This window comes from Akebia trifoliata, chromosome 8 (genome assembly GCF_017979445.1).
Source record: "Akebia trifoliata isolate Shusen 1 chromosome 8, ASM1797944v1, whole genome shotgun sequence".
In the NCBI taxonomy this organism is placed as follows: Eukaryota; Viridiplantae; Streptophyta; class Magnoliopsida; order Ranunculales; family Lardizabalaceae; genus Akebia; species Akebia trifoliata.
In genome coordinates this window covers 4616753-4634003 of record NC_141382.1, presented here as the reverse complement: position 1 = coordinate 4634003, position 17251 = coordinate 4616753, and the positions used below count along the sequence as shown (strand labels likewise).

Sequence of the window (17251 nt, the reverse complement as noted above, 5' to 3'; positions counted from 1 at the left end):
TTGGATCAGCGGTGTTATTAAATTATCATTATTATTTTTTTTTAATAGATAAAGAAACGATGTCAAGACTAGTAGCCTACAAATGAGGACTCCAAGAAATTAAACAGAAAAAATAAAGAAAATAAACAAGATCAACCATTTTGATTAAATATTCCTCCCGTACATCCACGTAGTTTTTATTATCTTCCCTCACCATAGACGAATAGTAATCTAGACTACTAGATTACCCTTTATTAACTAAGTTTACAGGTCCAATAGGAGAGGAAAAGAGCTTACTATGTCACATGCGGCTATGTTGCTTCAATGCAGCGGGTTTGAAGCTTGAGATTCCTGTGATTTCTCTCCCAGTCACCATGCTGTTTATATCATAAGTTCCTTCATATGTGAAGATTGGCTCCAAATCACAGAACGCCTGAAAACCGAAAACAGAACAATTGGAGGGTCTCGATAAGTCAAACTTTGACCAAGATCCATGATAGGTTAAAAAACATGAACATTGCATAAATTAATTTACATGGAAAATAGTCATAACTGTCAAAACATATGTCATTACAATAAACTGAGATAAATTGTCAGCTATAACATTTGAACAGAAACATATAAATTATTCATGGCATACTTGGATGCTCAATAAATAGGATTAATGATTTTTTTGATTAAGTACAAACAAGATAAAACTAGAAATGAATGCATTCAAGAAAATGTAGCAAGAGGCCAATAGCATCAAAATAGGTAATAAGCAATAAATTAAGAGAGTCGATTGAGATGGGTTGAGTATGTTCAACAAAGGCCGACTACATCCTCGGTTAGAAGGAATGTACTTGAAGAGATAAAAAGAGTAAAAAGGAAGACCCAGATGAACGTGGATTGAACATAGAGAAGGTGGATGGATATAAGAAGAAGCTTGCGATAAAGTAGATGTGATTCTGGACAAAATTGAATGGAGGAACAAAATTTGTTTACCGACCCCAAATTTTTGGGATAAGGCTTTGAATGCGTATAGAGAGAATTTGAGAGGTGTCACAAATGGAACTCTTTGATTTCTAAATTTTGAAAACGCCTGAAAACCGAAAACAGAACAATTGGAGGGTCTCGATAAGTCAAACTTTGACCAAGATCCATGATAGGTTCAAAAACATCAACATTGCATAAATTAATTTACATGGAAAATAGTCATAACTGTCAAAACATATGTCATTACAATAAACTGAGATAAATTGTCAGCTATAACATTTGAACAGAACATATAAATTATTCATGGCATACTTGGATGCTCAATAAATAGGATTAATGATTTTTTTGATTAAGTACAAACAAGATAAAACTAGAAATGAATGCATTCAAGAAAATGTAGCAAGAGGCCAATAGCATCAAAATAGGTAATAAGCAATAAATTAAGAGAGTCGATTGAGATGGGTTGAGTATGTTCAACAAAGGCCGACTACATCCTCGGTTAGAAGGAATGTACTTGAAAGATAAAAAGAGTAAAAGGAAGACCCAGATGAACGTGGATTGACATAGAGAAGGTGGATGGATATAAGAAGAAGCTTGTGATAAAAGTAGATGTGACTCTAGACAAAATTGAATGGAGGAACAAAATTTGTTTACCGACCCCAAATTTTTGGGATAAGGCTTTGATGCCGTATAGAGAGAATTTGAGAGGTGTCACAAATGGAACTCTTTTGATTTCTAAATTTTGAAAATTTTAACATATAGAGACACCAAAATTTATAGGTTCAATACTCTTCAATGATTAACAAGTAACAATATGAAAAATTCAAGATTTGGTTTGGAATAAGGCCCCCCCAAAATGCTAGAAGCCTCCTCAAAAAACAATGATTTCATGGTTCGTCCCAAAATGGCAGAAAATAAAAACAACTTTTGGGTCTCCATTTGAATTGGAAACACAAATAATGAAAGGGAACTCTATCTAGTGATGTCCTGCATCATCTAGTCTTCGCCCAGACCAACAATAATTTATAATGTAAAAACAGGTTAACAAAAAGGGTCTTGTTATAGTGTGCCCTAAGGGCACACGTTAAAGTGCAATAAATACACTTTGGAAATTGGATTTTGTACCGAAAATTCCCTTAAAATTATTATTTTTTACCAAAATACCCTCAAATTCCAATTTCTAAAGTACATTTACTGCATTTTAATGTGTGATCAGGACACACGTTAACACAATCCTAATAAAAATGCTTAAAAGGGGCATCGGGATAAGTAAAAAAACCAAATTGGACCAGGTTCTTTAGCAAATCAAAACAAAACCATGGAAAAAACAAGAGTCTGCCTTGAAAATATTTAGGAGCATTTTCAGTATAAAGCTAGAACACCATTTAATAAAAGGTACAAGAAATAAATATTGATGAAGCTTAAAATACAATAAACAAGATAATTTATCTAGGATAAATTTTGACTTTATTGCTGAATGCCCTTAACAATTTAATTTTCAAAACTAAAATGCAACATTGACATGTCCATCGAGTGTCTCACTAAGGTTATCTGCTTTCCCAAGTATACCAGTGTACTCAAGTAAGGGAAATAAAGTTTCAGGACATTGGTTAAAAGAATTGCTGGATATACTAGAATCTCTTTCATCCTGAATGTCTAATCTGAATGTAATCAAATTAAAAGCAGAAACTGATACCATCAACACCATCAAATGCGTAAATCCAGTTTAAAAAAAAATTAATAAATGGGGTCAACCAAGATTTCTAGAAGCAACAGAAATGTGTACAAACCTTTGCAACTAGAAAATCAGCTATGATTCCATTGCCACCCAGCAACTCTCTCCCAAGAGAAACTGTCTCCCTTGCTTGTGAGCTAATCCAGGCCTAGACATTAAGATATGTGTTATTAATTGGTACTGGAATCAGTATTACTTTCAAAAGTATGTATTTGATGCAGCCTAGTTACCTTTCCCAGACTAGCATGACCAATTGTCATCTTTCCCGACTCATAAAGCTTGCAAAGTCGCCAACCAACAAGGAACATTGCTTGAACGTTACCCAACATGCGAACAAGTTTCACTTGGTTAATTTGGAATGATGCCAATGGAGCTCCAAACTGCTTCCTCTCTTTCAAATACCTAATTTTCAGTTTCTTACGAGTTAGAAAATGGTACTTTTTCGGGAATATAACAGAGCACAAAGAGAATAAATAATATATTTTTTTCTCTACCTAAGACACATATCATAGACACCCATCGAAATACCAAGTGGTTGCCAAGCAACCATGACACGTGAAACTGCGAGTACCTGTTTAAAGTAGAAGTTAATTAGGTGAAACTAGTGAAAAGAAGATGAGAGGCAGTCATAAGCATACAAGAATCCAAGAAACGTGGGGTAGTTTATTCATTAGGGAAATTCTATAATAAAAACATGAAGGAAAAAAAAAGTCCAATATACTTCCAACATTCAAGCACCAGTAAACCTCAAAATCATTCACTAAAATAAACAATATTAGCATCCACAACATAAGTGATGACCACGTTTCGAGGATGTAATTTTCTCAAACAACTAGAAGTGTTGGTTGGCATTAGTGAAATCCGTTATCCATACCAATATGCATTTAAAGAAAGATCCAATGGATTACAACCCTGCACAGTACACAAAAAATCTAAACTACATTCCTTAAGAGAACTGTGTATTATCATACCTTATTTGTATCCTGAAAGGAATTAATTCCAGGTAACCTGTCCTCGTCAGGAACAAATACTTTCTTCAAGAGAATATCCCCATTCTGAACCATCCTTAGTCCAATTTTGTTTTCTATTTTAGTTGCTGTCAATCCCAGGGTATCTTTCTTTACAATAAATCTGAAAGCAGACACAGAATCACAAGCATTTTACGAAAAGGAATACCTATACAAAAATTTCGCTTTATCATCAATTCCATAGTTGGATGTTGCAAGTATGACGTCAAGTAACTTGAAAAGTAAATAATACAAATACAAATTAGATGTTATCACTGCTGGTCTGAAATATGGTGTGGTTCTTATAGACCATGACCATGGCATATAAGGACCACTAGCCCAAACTAATCATCCTAAACATCTGATTATAGAGTAAATAGGGGCAGCCGATCATAAATTTCTCCAAGAATACTAAAAATCAGATCATTACAAGCTTTCATCATCCAATCTAAATGCGGTAGATCTTCTGTTCCAGGCATGTGCGACACCCAGACAGATATATTGTGTACATTGGTCTATATGCAAATGAAACTTGTATGCTACTGACCCATTTATCTGATTTGTCGACGTGTTCCGAGCAAAAATAATCAACACATCTGCAAAAGTACTGTTTCCTATCCAGCGCTTTTGGCCATTAAGAATCCAACCACCAGTTACCTATTCCTCTCAATGCCAGGAAGAATATGGTAATCAAAATCTTAATATTAAAAACATTTGATGTTTAAAGAAATTTATATATATATATATATATATATCAGTTTCCCTAAAGTATCAAGAGATTGGACCTTTTCTGCAGTAGTTCTCAAAGAACTTGCATCACTTCCATAATCGGGCTCTGTTAAAGCCTAATGTACACATAAACTGATCAATAAATAAATAAGAAATATCTAGCTTCTTTTTGAGAATATCTCTAGTGTTTTGCGTTTAGAGTTTCTTACCCAGCAAGCTACAGTACGTAATTGTGCCAGCGAAGGTAAATATTTCTGCTTTTGTTCCTCCGACCCACAATGTGCTGTTCTTGACAGTTGGAACAAGTATGTGTTTTCAAATCAACCCAGCAGTTAGTTTGTGAACAAAAAAATCAAAATTAAAAAATTACCAATTGTGAGCATCCCCAAAGAAGAATGCACCAAAATAAATGTAGAACAGCTAGCATCAACTCTGGCAACCTCTGCTGTAGCAATAGCATTTCCAGTGATGGAGAGCCCCGGACACCCATAACCCTAACCATTAGAAAAGATAATATAGCGTATCTACAAATTTTCACCTCCAAAAAAGAAAATAAACATGACAGAAAGTGACATACCTTAGTTGTGCCACCAGCAATATTCAGGCTTCCAAGCTTTGGAATAACATGAAATGGAAACTCTGCCCTCTCCCAATACTGAAAAATTAAATTTTGGCATATAATTTACAGGAATGCTCAAGTAGAGGATCTCAATATTGTAGATTAAAATGTAAAAATAGCTGACAATAAAGGGAAAACAACACCTCAGTCATTATTGGAGCAATTTCTTTTTCCATAACCTCTCTGATTCTTCTCCTGAGGGACTTCTCCTCGGAAGTCAATAAATCATCAAATTGATAATAATCTGACGCTGCAGTTTTAAGAGATGAAAAACATAAAAATAAGAAAGTGTATACCAAAAAGAAGTAAATGTCGCATCTCAAGCATAAACATATACGATACTTCTCTTATACATCTAAAACAATTCTCCTAAAACGGTATATCAAATAAAAATATGGTAGAAAATGCCCACAATATTTCTACATAAAGAATAAAATCATTTTTCTTTCAAATTTCAATCGTAAAAGCTTGATGAAGTAACCTTATTACACTGCTCCTAAGACCAATAAAAACAAGCACTTCCACTCCTAACAGATTCCACTTACAACCCATGTGCATATCCGTAGCACAATAATCTTACCATTAGGGGGAAAGACTGATGCTGGAGTGGCTTGGGGGAATGCAAGAGAAACATCCAAAGCTGGTAATCCAAAATATGAACTCTTGAAATCCTTGGAAAGATCATCTGCACAACATTGAAGGGAAATTTTCATTTGATTGAGCAACAAAAAAAAATCCTCTAGATTAACAATTAGAGAATCTAAACCCAAAGGTAGTACATATCATTGGTAGAAGACTAGAAGCTATGGCAACATAGTCAGAGAATCTAAATGTACCATAAAGAGAGAATTCAATAGACACCCCAAAACATCTAGGAAAGAAGATGAATATAAAGAAAATTGTATGTGTGGTGGTGGTGGGTGGGGGGTAACTTATAAAACCCCACTGGCAGAGAAACCCCTGTACACCTGAAGACACTGTTTCTTGAAAGATTTCAGAGAAACTTTCATGTCCTTATTGAATTACACTATCAAATAGAACCTGAAACTTTATTTTAGTATAGTACAAGTTTTCTAATTAGTAGATAAGTAAATTTTAATTTGTGGTTCTCCTCAAATTTTCTGAGAAATCAGAGCTTAAGATTTTAGGAAAATGCCCACATTCTTCATAATAATAAAAATTATCAGTAGCAATTGATTTTAAGAAAATGCCCACATGTTTCCCTATTATGCAACTAAAAATAATAGTGAATCAATCTCTTTTACCATAATAACATTGATTCGCTCAAATCGTCAGGTAGCGAACTTGAGAAGCCGATCAACAAAGAAAGAGGCAAAAAAACAATTTTTTATTTCTAATATAAGATTTAATCTATATGGTTGAGAGAAGGTTCCACAAAATTGCTCCATTTAGAAGTAAAAGGAAACAGTATCATACAAGAAGCTTGATAATGCTAAATACCTTTTGGGGGGGGGGAGGTAGACAAAGAAATCAGAGCTCCAAATCAATCCATTTATTACAGAGTTCAAAATAAAATAAATCAATACAATATCATAAACTCAATAACATTAATATCTCACTGTTTACAGTTCTTCTGTTCGGTTGATAAGTAATTTTATTTGAGCTTCTTCTCAGGCTTTCTCAGAGATCAGAACTCAAGATCTTCAGAGAGAATCTAAATCTATACTTATTTTTAAGAAAATCTAAAATCCATCCACTCTTCAAAATTTTCTTTTTCATTTCCAATTTTTGCTGATCAGAAGTTATTGGTTTGACCACTATTATCTGATTGAAAGCTCACATGCATGTCTTAAATGTGCATTTAAGAACAAAAAGTTAAGGGAAAACTTCACATATTTCTCTATTCTCCAAAACTTAACTAGCTAACTAATCACTGAAAAAAGTAAAAAAAATTCAACACGGATCCCTTCAGATATTCACGCCGAGAACTCGAGAAGCTAATCAAAAAATGATTTTTTTTTTCTCGTCTGAGATCAATCTTATATGACAAAGAGAGAGGTTTTAAAGTTTTCAAAATCAATCCATTTATAGTAACAGCGTTCACAGATGAAATCTCTCGTAAATCGTACAAGAATCTTGATCATATATGTTATCTAACGAAAATCTCCAGAAAAGGAAGGTTGAAAAAAGTGAAATTCAGAAATCAGAACTATTCTGGAAAATTTTCGTGGAAAGAGATGTACGACTAGATTTTTAGAAGAAGAAATAGCCATGAATCTGCAACCGCAGGTCTTAAGTGCGCATTTAAGAACAAAAAGTGTTTTTTTTTTTTTTTTTGAAGATTAAGAACAAAAAGTTAAATAAAAACTCAAACGTATTTCTCAATTATGAAAGACTAAAATAGCTAACGAATCAATCAAAAACTCAACATCAATCCATTTTTATAACCGATTCAGAAAAAAAAAAAAAACCAGTAAATCAATTATACAAGATTCTTGATAACTATAAAGCTTATATTTAACGAAAATCTACAGAAAAAAAAAAAGGTGAAATTAAAAACTACTTCTGTTTATTTCCTGAGTAAATCAGTAAAGTATACCTTGATTCTTAGATGAAGAAATAGTCATGGAGAAAGAAGTTCGATCTCTGAAATATTAGGGTTTAGGTTAAAGATTTTTTCTCTCGGAGAAACGTTTGACGGAGCAGAGTAGATGTGAAGTGGCGGACGAACTCTCGAAGACGAAGAAGATAAAATAGTTATCGCTTCGATAAGTATTTTAATCAAAGACTTTATAGGGGCCAACGATGCTGGACAAATGAATGTCCAACGATGAATGAGACATGTCCCTGACATGAGGATCTGTATATGCTTCATAAGGCCATCTCTCAGCAGCAATAAACACATCTCAGCCGTTTGATTGAAATTATATTTTATGGATATGGATAAGACTTAAAATGGTAAGATATTTTTCGAAATTCGAATTTAACGATTTGATTTCATCAAGTATATCCAAATTAAAATATATTTCAAATATGGGTTGATGTCCTTTAACTCGAGTACGGATTTGATTTCATCAAGTATATCCAAATTAAAATATATTTCAAATATGGGTTGATGTCCTTTAACTTGAGTCAGATCCGGGATAGATACGATTCCATCCTTACATTCGCCAAGATATGAATATGAATTCGAATTAAAAAAAATCGGATATAGCTATGGACACACTCATATCTACTTCGTATTCGACCCATTTTAAATCCCATCCATTGAAGAAGAGCCGTGCTAACTAACTCTAAGAATGGACACTCAAATAAATTCAATTGACCTGATAGGTGCACAAAACAAAAATCCATGATAATTTAACTATCCCATGTGGCACACTCAATCAACTCTCCTGATATGACAAGTTCAAGAATCGTCGATTTGTATGTTTTGGGATTCTACGATTCTCGAACTTGTCACATCAGAAGAGTCGATTGAGCATGCTATGTGGTGTAGTCAGATTATCACGATTCCAAAACAAAATCGTATATTTTTACTTTTTTTAGTCATTTTAATATTATTCATTGTACCTAAATATTTAAACTTCTTGTAATTTAAGTTCAAGGGCACACTTTAGGGTCTGTTTTGGTCACAACAAAAATTATTTTACATATCCTAAATAGGATTTTCCTTAGTCATGTGGTGAAAATCCTTATTCAGGTTAACGTTCATGTTGTTTGTCTAACATTAATCTTAATATGAGTTTAGTTTGCATGTTATTTTTCAAATACTGATGCAAGTCTATTGTAATGTAGTAAATAATTCAAATATGAAGCTTATGTCTCAAAATATGTATTACGTAATAAATTTTAATACAAAATCTTAAATACTAATTAAAATAACAAAATTTTCACAATCTTATACAAATAATCCTTAGAAAAATGATTTTAATTGATTTTTATATTAAATTGTTGATGTTTGTTCTTAGTTGAGTAGGTAACATATGTTATTGAAGAATAAATTTTACGAGTTGGACTAGCCTCAATTAGTATGATTTCAAATCTTACTTAAGTTCATGAGCTTACATCTTGGCATCAAAAAACATGGTTCAATGCCACGGGATTGTAAAGGATAAAATTATACAAATTTAAAATAATAATAATAATAATAATATATTATTTTTTATAATTAAAATTTAATTTTAAATTTCGAAAGTTTGGTAAACGTCCATTTTCAACAATTTTGAACAAGCACAAAATTTATTTTATTTTTAAAATTTTGTTTTATCTGAAAATTTTCATAAAATCTAAAAGACAATGAATCCATGTGGGCCCAACTACCTTTTGCAACAAGATAAGTATTTTCCAATTTTTTATAGAACCGTGTCGCTATCCCATGTGGCACATTCAATTGACGCTCTCGACGTGAAAGGTTCAAGAAACGTAGATCTGTACGTCTCGAGACTATAAAATGTGTATCGCGAGGGAAATTGTATCCCGAGGCATACAGATATAGTGTTCCTAAGTTATCACGTCAGGAGAATCGATTGAGTGTACGGTTCAGAGAGGCATGAGTTACTGACACAAAGTAGGGTAAGGTAATCTTTTCACATAAGTTGATGAAAGAGATGTGGGAAAGGGCATTGGTAGGACACCTCGTTCTGTGGTGTTGCCACGTCGGTCACCTACCTATCCACCTACCTAACCGGGTGCATTCATCATCATTGATTAAATATGAGTAAGGGTGAGACACAAACGTGGATACCGTACCTTACACAAAACATATAGATAATACAAACACGGCCTTAAAAAGCATTTTTAAAATTGGTTTTTATACAAAATTTTGTTAATGTGTAACCTACACGTTAAAGTGCAATAAACACATTTTGCAATATCATGACTAATTAAAAAAAAAAAAACAAAACAAAAAATTAAGGTTTTTAAGTTATTTCCTCAACATCATTAACACTAATTTCAAGAAAAATAAAAATTAAATACTTTTATGTTATTTATATTCTATATAATAAAATATAATTGTGGGATTCACTCCAATTATAATTTTGTCGGAGGATAAACATCTCACCTCAGTGGAGTGGAATCCACAACCCACTTTATTATCTTTTCTCTTCTTCCTATCATTTCTTAATAATATATTTTTAATTTTATTACATTTCTCCTTTTGTCTAATTTTTCAATAATACTCTTATAACTTTGTCATATTTTCCTTTTTATCATTTGAATTTATCTTATTATTTTTTCTTATTCTATTTAATTCGTCAATTCGCTTGGTTTAAATTCAAGTTGGAGTTTGGCGTTCGCCACTCTTATACGAATCCGATTCATGGGGGTAGGAAGAGATAATCCGCATCTTGGTTTCCTATATATATATATAGGGTGACGTTTGAAGGCCTTAAAGAGAGTTGAACATTTTTTTTTTTTCAATTTATGGGTTAGAAATTTCTAAATGAGTTGATTTTTTTTTTTTTTTTTGCAATGATGATCTATATGATAAAGAGATCATGATCACGAAAAATCAGTTCATTTTAAAACTTATAACCCTATCAAAAGTGATTTACAAAAATTAAATGGTCTACGATTCTTTAACTTGTAAATTAGGATTAGAAATTGCATAATTAGTTAATTTTTTGTGAATATGATTTATTTATCATAAATATCATCCTTATAAAAAATCAGTCAATTTCAAAAATTCTAATATCAATTTTGAAAAATGTCTGGCTCTCTTTAAGGCCTAAGAACACTTTCCACACGTATATGATTCAAGCATACAAGTTATAAGTATAATTATAATGTTAAAATTTTTTAAATTAAATAGAAATGAAATAATAAAATAATTTAAATTTTAATATAAGCAATGAAAAAAATAAAAAATAAATATTTAGTTCACCAAATCAAATTGGTTGGTTCATTGAACTTAATGTTTTGGTTCATCAAACCCAAGACAAAGTATTAAGTTCAATGAACTCAACCAAAATTCGATAGGTTCGTGGTTCGCTTGATTTTATTAATCCAGTACGAATCGTAATGCAAACTGATTCAAACTAATATCATCAATTTGGATAACATAGGTCTTTCCCCTTCTCCCCCTTTCTTAATAACAAATCTCTAACTTTATTATTTTTTCTCTTTTGCCTTTTTATTGACCAATGAACTACTAATTAATTTAGGCTTTATCAATTTTTAAATATTTTTAGATAATTTTATAATTATTTTTTTTCTAAGTAGATAATTTTGTAATCATAATGAAAGAGAAATCCAATCTTAAGGTGGCAAGTAACTTGGGTGGTAAAATCTTTCGGTCTTGATATATCATTTAAAAAATGTTTACTAATTAATTAAGAGAAAACTATTTCTTAGAATTCATTTTCTAGGGATTAATGCAATAATTTTTAATTGTAAGCCGAAACAATTTCTCGAGATGCCTACATGTTTCCTTGATCAAAATACTCCTTAAAAAATCCCTAGGAACAACTTCTCATCTCAGTCATTGGTTGCCATAAATGACTGAGATGAGATGAGGAATATTTTCCTAGGGATGAGAACTTTGCAAATCATTAGAAAACATCAACTCATCCACAATTTTTTATTGGATACTCCGTGTCCAACGACGTTGTACACTAGAGTTAGGTAGTCAATATAGCGCCGTCAAAACAGTTATCGTATTTCGTCATCAATTGGACTGAGTCCTAAGAACATGAAAGAGGAATGCTAGGCCCTACAGAAGGGTATTTCGGATATTTTAGTTCGTAGACTTTCACATCCATTCTTAGTAAGGGTATTTCGGGTATTTCAATTTATAAACTTTCACGACCTCCACAACTATCGAGTTGATTCGTCCGACTCATCTCATCTTAAACTAGATGAATCATTGAACTCGTTATAAATTATTTATAAATATAAAAATTTATAATACTATTATTTTTTTAAATATAGTGTGTATTAGAAAATTCTCAGTCACACAATTATATTTTTATTTATAGAATAAATATTTTACAAAAAATATTAAGACGAGATTTATTAATTTATTCAATATTTAAAAAATTAGACGAGTCATATTCAGGAATAAAATCAATTGGACTGAGTCATATTGGATCTTGGACAATTCAGAAATAAAATCAAAATGACTTAAGTGAGTCATCTCAATTTTTGACGTGGTTAAAAGAAAAAATAATGTTTCTGTCACATTTCTTTTAATGTCAAATATTTTGTCACTGTTGAATTTCATTTTTAACTTTGGAAGTTATGTGGAAGTTCGGTAGTCGTTTATTTTCAAAATCTTAAATCTGGTTCAAAATAAAATATTTGTTCTGAACAATTTTAATATAGAAATTGGCAAGGAAATGATTTCTCGTTGGTGCTCGACAACTTCTTGAATTAGGTTAACATGACTAACTTAATAAGATTTTGAATCTTACTAAGGTTTATTGGGCCCACATAGATGATTAAACTGGTAATCCAACACCACATCCTCTTAGATTTCATGAAAAACCTCATATTCAAAGAAAAAAAAATTCTTTTTTGAGCATAATTAAAGGTGATGAAAATGGATGGCTACCGAAATTTCAAAATTAAAACTAAAATTTAACATTTAACATTATTTGTTTTTTTATTATTTTATTTTTATTTTTAAAGTTCTTGGAGTTTTGTCCTTTATAACCTGTGGCATTAGATAAAGTGGTTAAAGTGGGTCTTATATAAAGGTTCGTGTCTCACAACTATAACAATCCAATTGTGTTTTATTATAAACTAGTGCATGTCTATGCCTACGTCGTCATTTCATGCATTTATTTGTTATGTTTTAAATATTCCTTACTCGATGAAGATTTAAATAAATCCATAAAATATCAAATCCAATTAAATCGAATAATTAGCAATTAAAACCCACATTCCTCTATATTTAATGGAAAAATCATAATTTGCAAATAAAATACTTAAAAAAACTTTTTCTTTTGCTTGATTCAAGTTGTTTAAAATTTTTTTTTTTTCAAAGTTGAAAACCCAACATTGTAACCCTATAGATTTCATAAAAAGTCTTAGATTAAGAAAAATTAATTTGAATTAAAAAATAGATTAATTGTTGAAAAATAAATTTTTTTTTTTAAGGTTGGCTTTCCAACATCACAACCTTATAAAATATTAAAGCACACCATTCAAACATTACTGACGGATCAAATTATTATGTTAACATTACAAAACATTATAACACTCCTCTAAACCGTTTAACTAGTTGTTTACAACTAGTAGGATCCTATAGAATCTTAAAACAAAAACAAAAAAAATGAAATCTAATAAGAAAAAACAGAGAGATCTTTACTTCTACTGGCATCCAAACTTTTACTTATTCTCAACGTTATCATTATTTTTAATTAGGGTATAATAAATAAAACTTGAGGTGCCAACAACACTTATCTTTTTAAAATACACTCAAATTACAATCCCATGACCGTTAAGGAGATTAAATAATATAATCAAATTACAATTCATGCCCCTATTTTTATGGTGGTTAGTTTTTCAAGTAATCAGGTTTCCAAGACTCAAAACCAAATCAAATTGGAATCCACACCCCTATATTTATGTTTGTTAGGTTTTTAATTTTTAATTTTTTTAAATCCTCTTGCTTTATAATCTTCATAATTAATATTTTAAATATTATTATTTTTATTTAATAGATGAAAATGAAATACATATTATTTTTACAATTAAAAAATGCTTAAATTTATCAAACAATAAAATAAAATTTAAAAACCACTAAAAATAAAAACTAATCTTTGATTTTAAATAACACTCATCCTTCATTTATTAATTCCATTTAAATGGATTTCCTTTCACAAAAAAATAATATTTAAATGATTTTTCTTATTTAGGCTTGCTACCCAAACTAAAAAAATTCTATTTAGAAGGTTGTACGTACAAAAAAGCACATGAATCAAAAGGGTTTATTTGTAATTTACATACTTATAAAAGGGAAATTTTGACGATTAATTATATAGTAAAAAATATATTTTCTTAATTTTGATAACTAACCACCTAATTTATAGGGATTTGGTGTCGTTGGTTGCAATTTTATAGGTTTTTTTTTATATGGGGGAGGGGGGGATTTAACATTTAAAAAATACAAAAAAAATAAATACTAAAAATAATATTTTTAATAAATTATAAAATAAAATACTAATAAAAGGGAAATTTTGACGATTATATAGTTAAAAGATATTTTCTTAATTTTGATGACTAATCACCTAAATTATAGGGATTTGGTTGCAATTTTATTGATTTTTAACTAAAATGACCGATTATATTGTGGGGGACAACTAAGAGTGAAATTTTTTTTTGTGGGGACAGATTTTTTTTATCCGCCACTAGAATCTATTGCAATAGTTCAATAATCGATATACTTTGAAAATTCTTTTGGGAGTAAGTGCCTCCATTGTAAATCTGCCCCTCTGTGCAAAGCCTCTTGATTTTCAAATGGGAATGGAGGGTGAAGACACAATGCCTCTTGAATCACCATTGTCAACTGTTATGGAACAAAATATATATCAGTAGTAGTTTAGATAATCCATTAATTGATGTATTTTTTTTTTTTTTGACTGCAACCACATAACAGGACACAAAATTTATAAACATATAATTTTTTATATCAAAATATAGGCAAATCCCTTCTTCCCTCGAGCAATCTTTATATGGTCTTTTTAAAAGTAATTCCAAGTTTCAGGGGCGGAGCCAGGATTTTATTGTAGTGGGGGCAAATTATAGTTAACGGTATAGATGAAAAGCTTGAAGATGAATAGTTTTGGGGCGAAATTTATAGGTTTTTTTTGTTGGAAGTTAAAGAAAATGATAGTTAGGTCTTTTCCAATTAGTCCATGAGAGAAGGCAATGTCCTCTTCAAAAAACTTAAACGGGGCTGTGTGCAAAAATTGGAAGAAGGTGAGAGGGTGGGGGCAAATAAGGAGGAAGGTGAGCAATTGGGAGTAGTTAGTTGAAAATATAGGGTTGTCTTAAAGTTTTGTGGGGGCATCAATTGAGTTTCAAAAATGGAAATGAGTGGTTTAAGTGTAATGGAGGGTGGGGTGGTTCCAAGTAGTTAGTTGGTTTTAAAAGGAATTGATCTCCACTAAAGGACCTTCCCAAATAGATCTCTCACCGTGAAATATGTTTTTTGGGGTATAAAGATGTGTTTTGAATAGTAGATATTATATCTTTGATCTTCCAAATTTGGGCATCCAACAACTTCTACTCTGCCTCCTCTTCTCATAAAAAAACTACAGATTTTAATTGAGTAGTTACATGGCTTAAATATATATTTTTTTGTTTTTGATATAAAATAATTAATTATTTTCTTGATTTAAGGACTTGTTTTTTGAAAATATCTACTGAAAAGTTCTCTGATAAAGAATATGGACCATTTAGAACTTTCATTAAGTATTGTGGGTATCAATTATGGACATCCATGTGATATGCACTCCAACCGTGTTACTCATAAGTGCTACCCTTATTGTTTAATAGTTTTTTAATTCGATTTATATTTAAAACTTTCTAAAATTAACTTTTTTTCAACATAACTACCAATTTTTTCCTACTAAAAAAATGGGTAGCCAAGTGGGAGTACCTCTTTTTGGTATAAAAAATGTTTAACCCCAAAAAATGGTGAGGGATAGGTCTTGCGTTGGAGTTGCTCTTAGGTCACTCCATTACCCATATCGACAGTTGGGAGCTGATGGGTAAAGGGAAGGATACTTCATTAGAGTTGCTCTAAGTAGGGTTATCAAATGTAAAAGGAATGACCAGTTAACAACAAAATCAAAACCATCCAATCTAGAGAATACTCATTTTATTTTATTTATTTAAAACCATCATCATGTTTGTATATAACTCAGATATGCATCTCTCTTGACAATTTACAAGAACTTTCGTTGGGCCACCTTTGTCACAATATCTATTCGTTGGGTACTTTGAGTTACTCATTCTAAGTTTGGGTAAAAATTATGAGATAGTCCCTCAATTTTCAATTTGAAGACATCCAAATTAGAGGTTTATAAAATAATCGAAATGTCCCTATCTTTGACCTCTTGTAAAAAATCATTGATTTTTTCAAAAAATCTCGTTATTTCTAACTACATGCTAAGGCCCCGTTTGATTCAGCTGCCTGAATCTGCTGTCAGAATCTGCTGTCAGAAGCTGAAACACTGAAAAGCTTGTTTGTTACAGCTTCGTGAAAGTGCTGTGCTGTTGACCAGAATCTAGTAATTATTGTTTGATACAGCTTCTAGAATCTGCTGTTTAGGGTAAAATGACCAGAATACCCTTAAGGTTGATGGAACACTCAAAATGCATAAAAAATTATCAGAATACCCTTATAAATATATAATTACACTAAATATATATAAATATAATAAAATTATATAAAAACTTTTAAAAATAATTTTATTAATTTTAAAATATTTATAATTCAAAAAAAAAAAATTATACATTTTTTTTTATAATTCTATAGAAATTTCAGCAGCATCTCCTCTTAAAAATGGACATATAAAATTTTCCTGATAAACAAAATACTTGCATAATACGTAATGTGGATAATGCTCCCAAAATGCATAAAAAAATATCAGAATACCCTTATAAATATATAATTACATTAAATATATATAAATATAATAAATTTATATTAAAAATTTATAAAAATAATTATTTTAATTTACCAATCTACCATCATCAAGCATACAAGGTGACACAAATGCTTCTAATGTGACATTAAACTGTGGTTTGAGTCCTTTGGATTAATGAGCATAACTATATAGAAGTAAATCAACTTTAGTCCCCACAGACGGACACAAAAAAACAAAACCACAAACAAAAGTCAATGATCACTAAAACCAGAAGCCGCCCATGAGCATGAGTGTAGGACAAATGCAAAATAAGATTATGATCGAGAACAACCACTTCAGGAAAATTCCTGCAAAAATGTCTTCCTTTGATTGATATGTATGAACATGGTTCAAAATTTCAAGAAACATTCCAATTTTGACAGAAACTGGAATGAAACATTAACCCCAAACATGGACTGTTAGGGAATGTTTTGATCGAGAGCATTTTGATTTTTTCCCAATTGAAATATTGTGTTGAAATTAGACATTAAGGCTTGTGTTTAAATAATGGGAAGAATGCAGAAACAAGAATTACAAAAAAGAAAAGGCAGAAGATACAAAGCAAGGATGAATGATTATAAACCAATAAGAGGCAAATATAGAT

At 30.9% G+C, this 17251-nt stretch overlaps 1 protein-coding gene across 1 annotated transcript; it reads right to left on the bottom strand.

Moving 5' to 3' along the window:
* Positions 1–113: 113 nt before the first annotated feature.
* LOC147395607 (acyl-coenzyme A oxidase 4, peroxisomal-like) lies at positions 114–7779 on the bottom strand. The gene is made up of 13 exons (XM_086450384.1): positions 7605–7779; positions 5625–5729; positions 5188–5294; positions 5003–5080; positions 4796–4919; positions 4635–4708; positions 4482–4541; positions 4244–4353; positions 3661–3820; positions 3184–3260; positions 2920–3091; positions 2745–2837; positions 114–412 (listed from the first exon to the last, which is right to left on the bottom strand). The coding sequence occupies exons 1-13, from the start codon at positions 7630–7632 to the stop codon at positions 281–283; spliced, it is 1320 nt and encodes a 439-aa protein (XP_086306510.1). The 5' UTR covers positions 7633–7779; the 3' UTR covers positions 114–280.
* Positions 7780–17251: the final 9472 nt, after the last annotated feature.

What these genes read in the sequence shown, in the direction of transcription:
- LOC147395607 (XM_086450384.1), bottom strand. Translation starts at nt 7,632, where the DNA reads ATGACTATTTCTTCATCTAAGAATCAAG. An exon ending in TGAGAACTACTGCAGAAAAG is followed by an intron (nt 4,354 to 4,481) that starts GTCCAATCTCTT and finishes TGAGAGGAATAG; the next exon opens with GTAACTGGTGGTTGGATTCT. An exon ending in CTGATTTTCTAGTTGCAAAG is followed by an intron (nt 413 to 2,744) that starts GTTTGTACACAT and finishes TTCGGTTTTCAG; the next exon opens with GCGTTCTGTGATTTGGAGCC.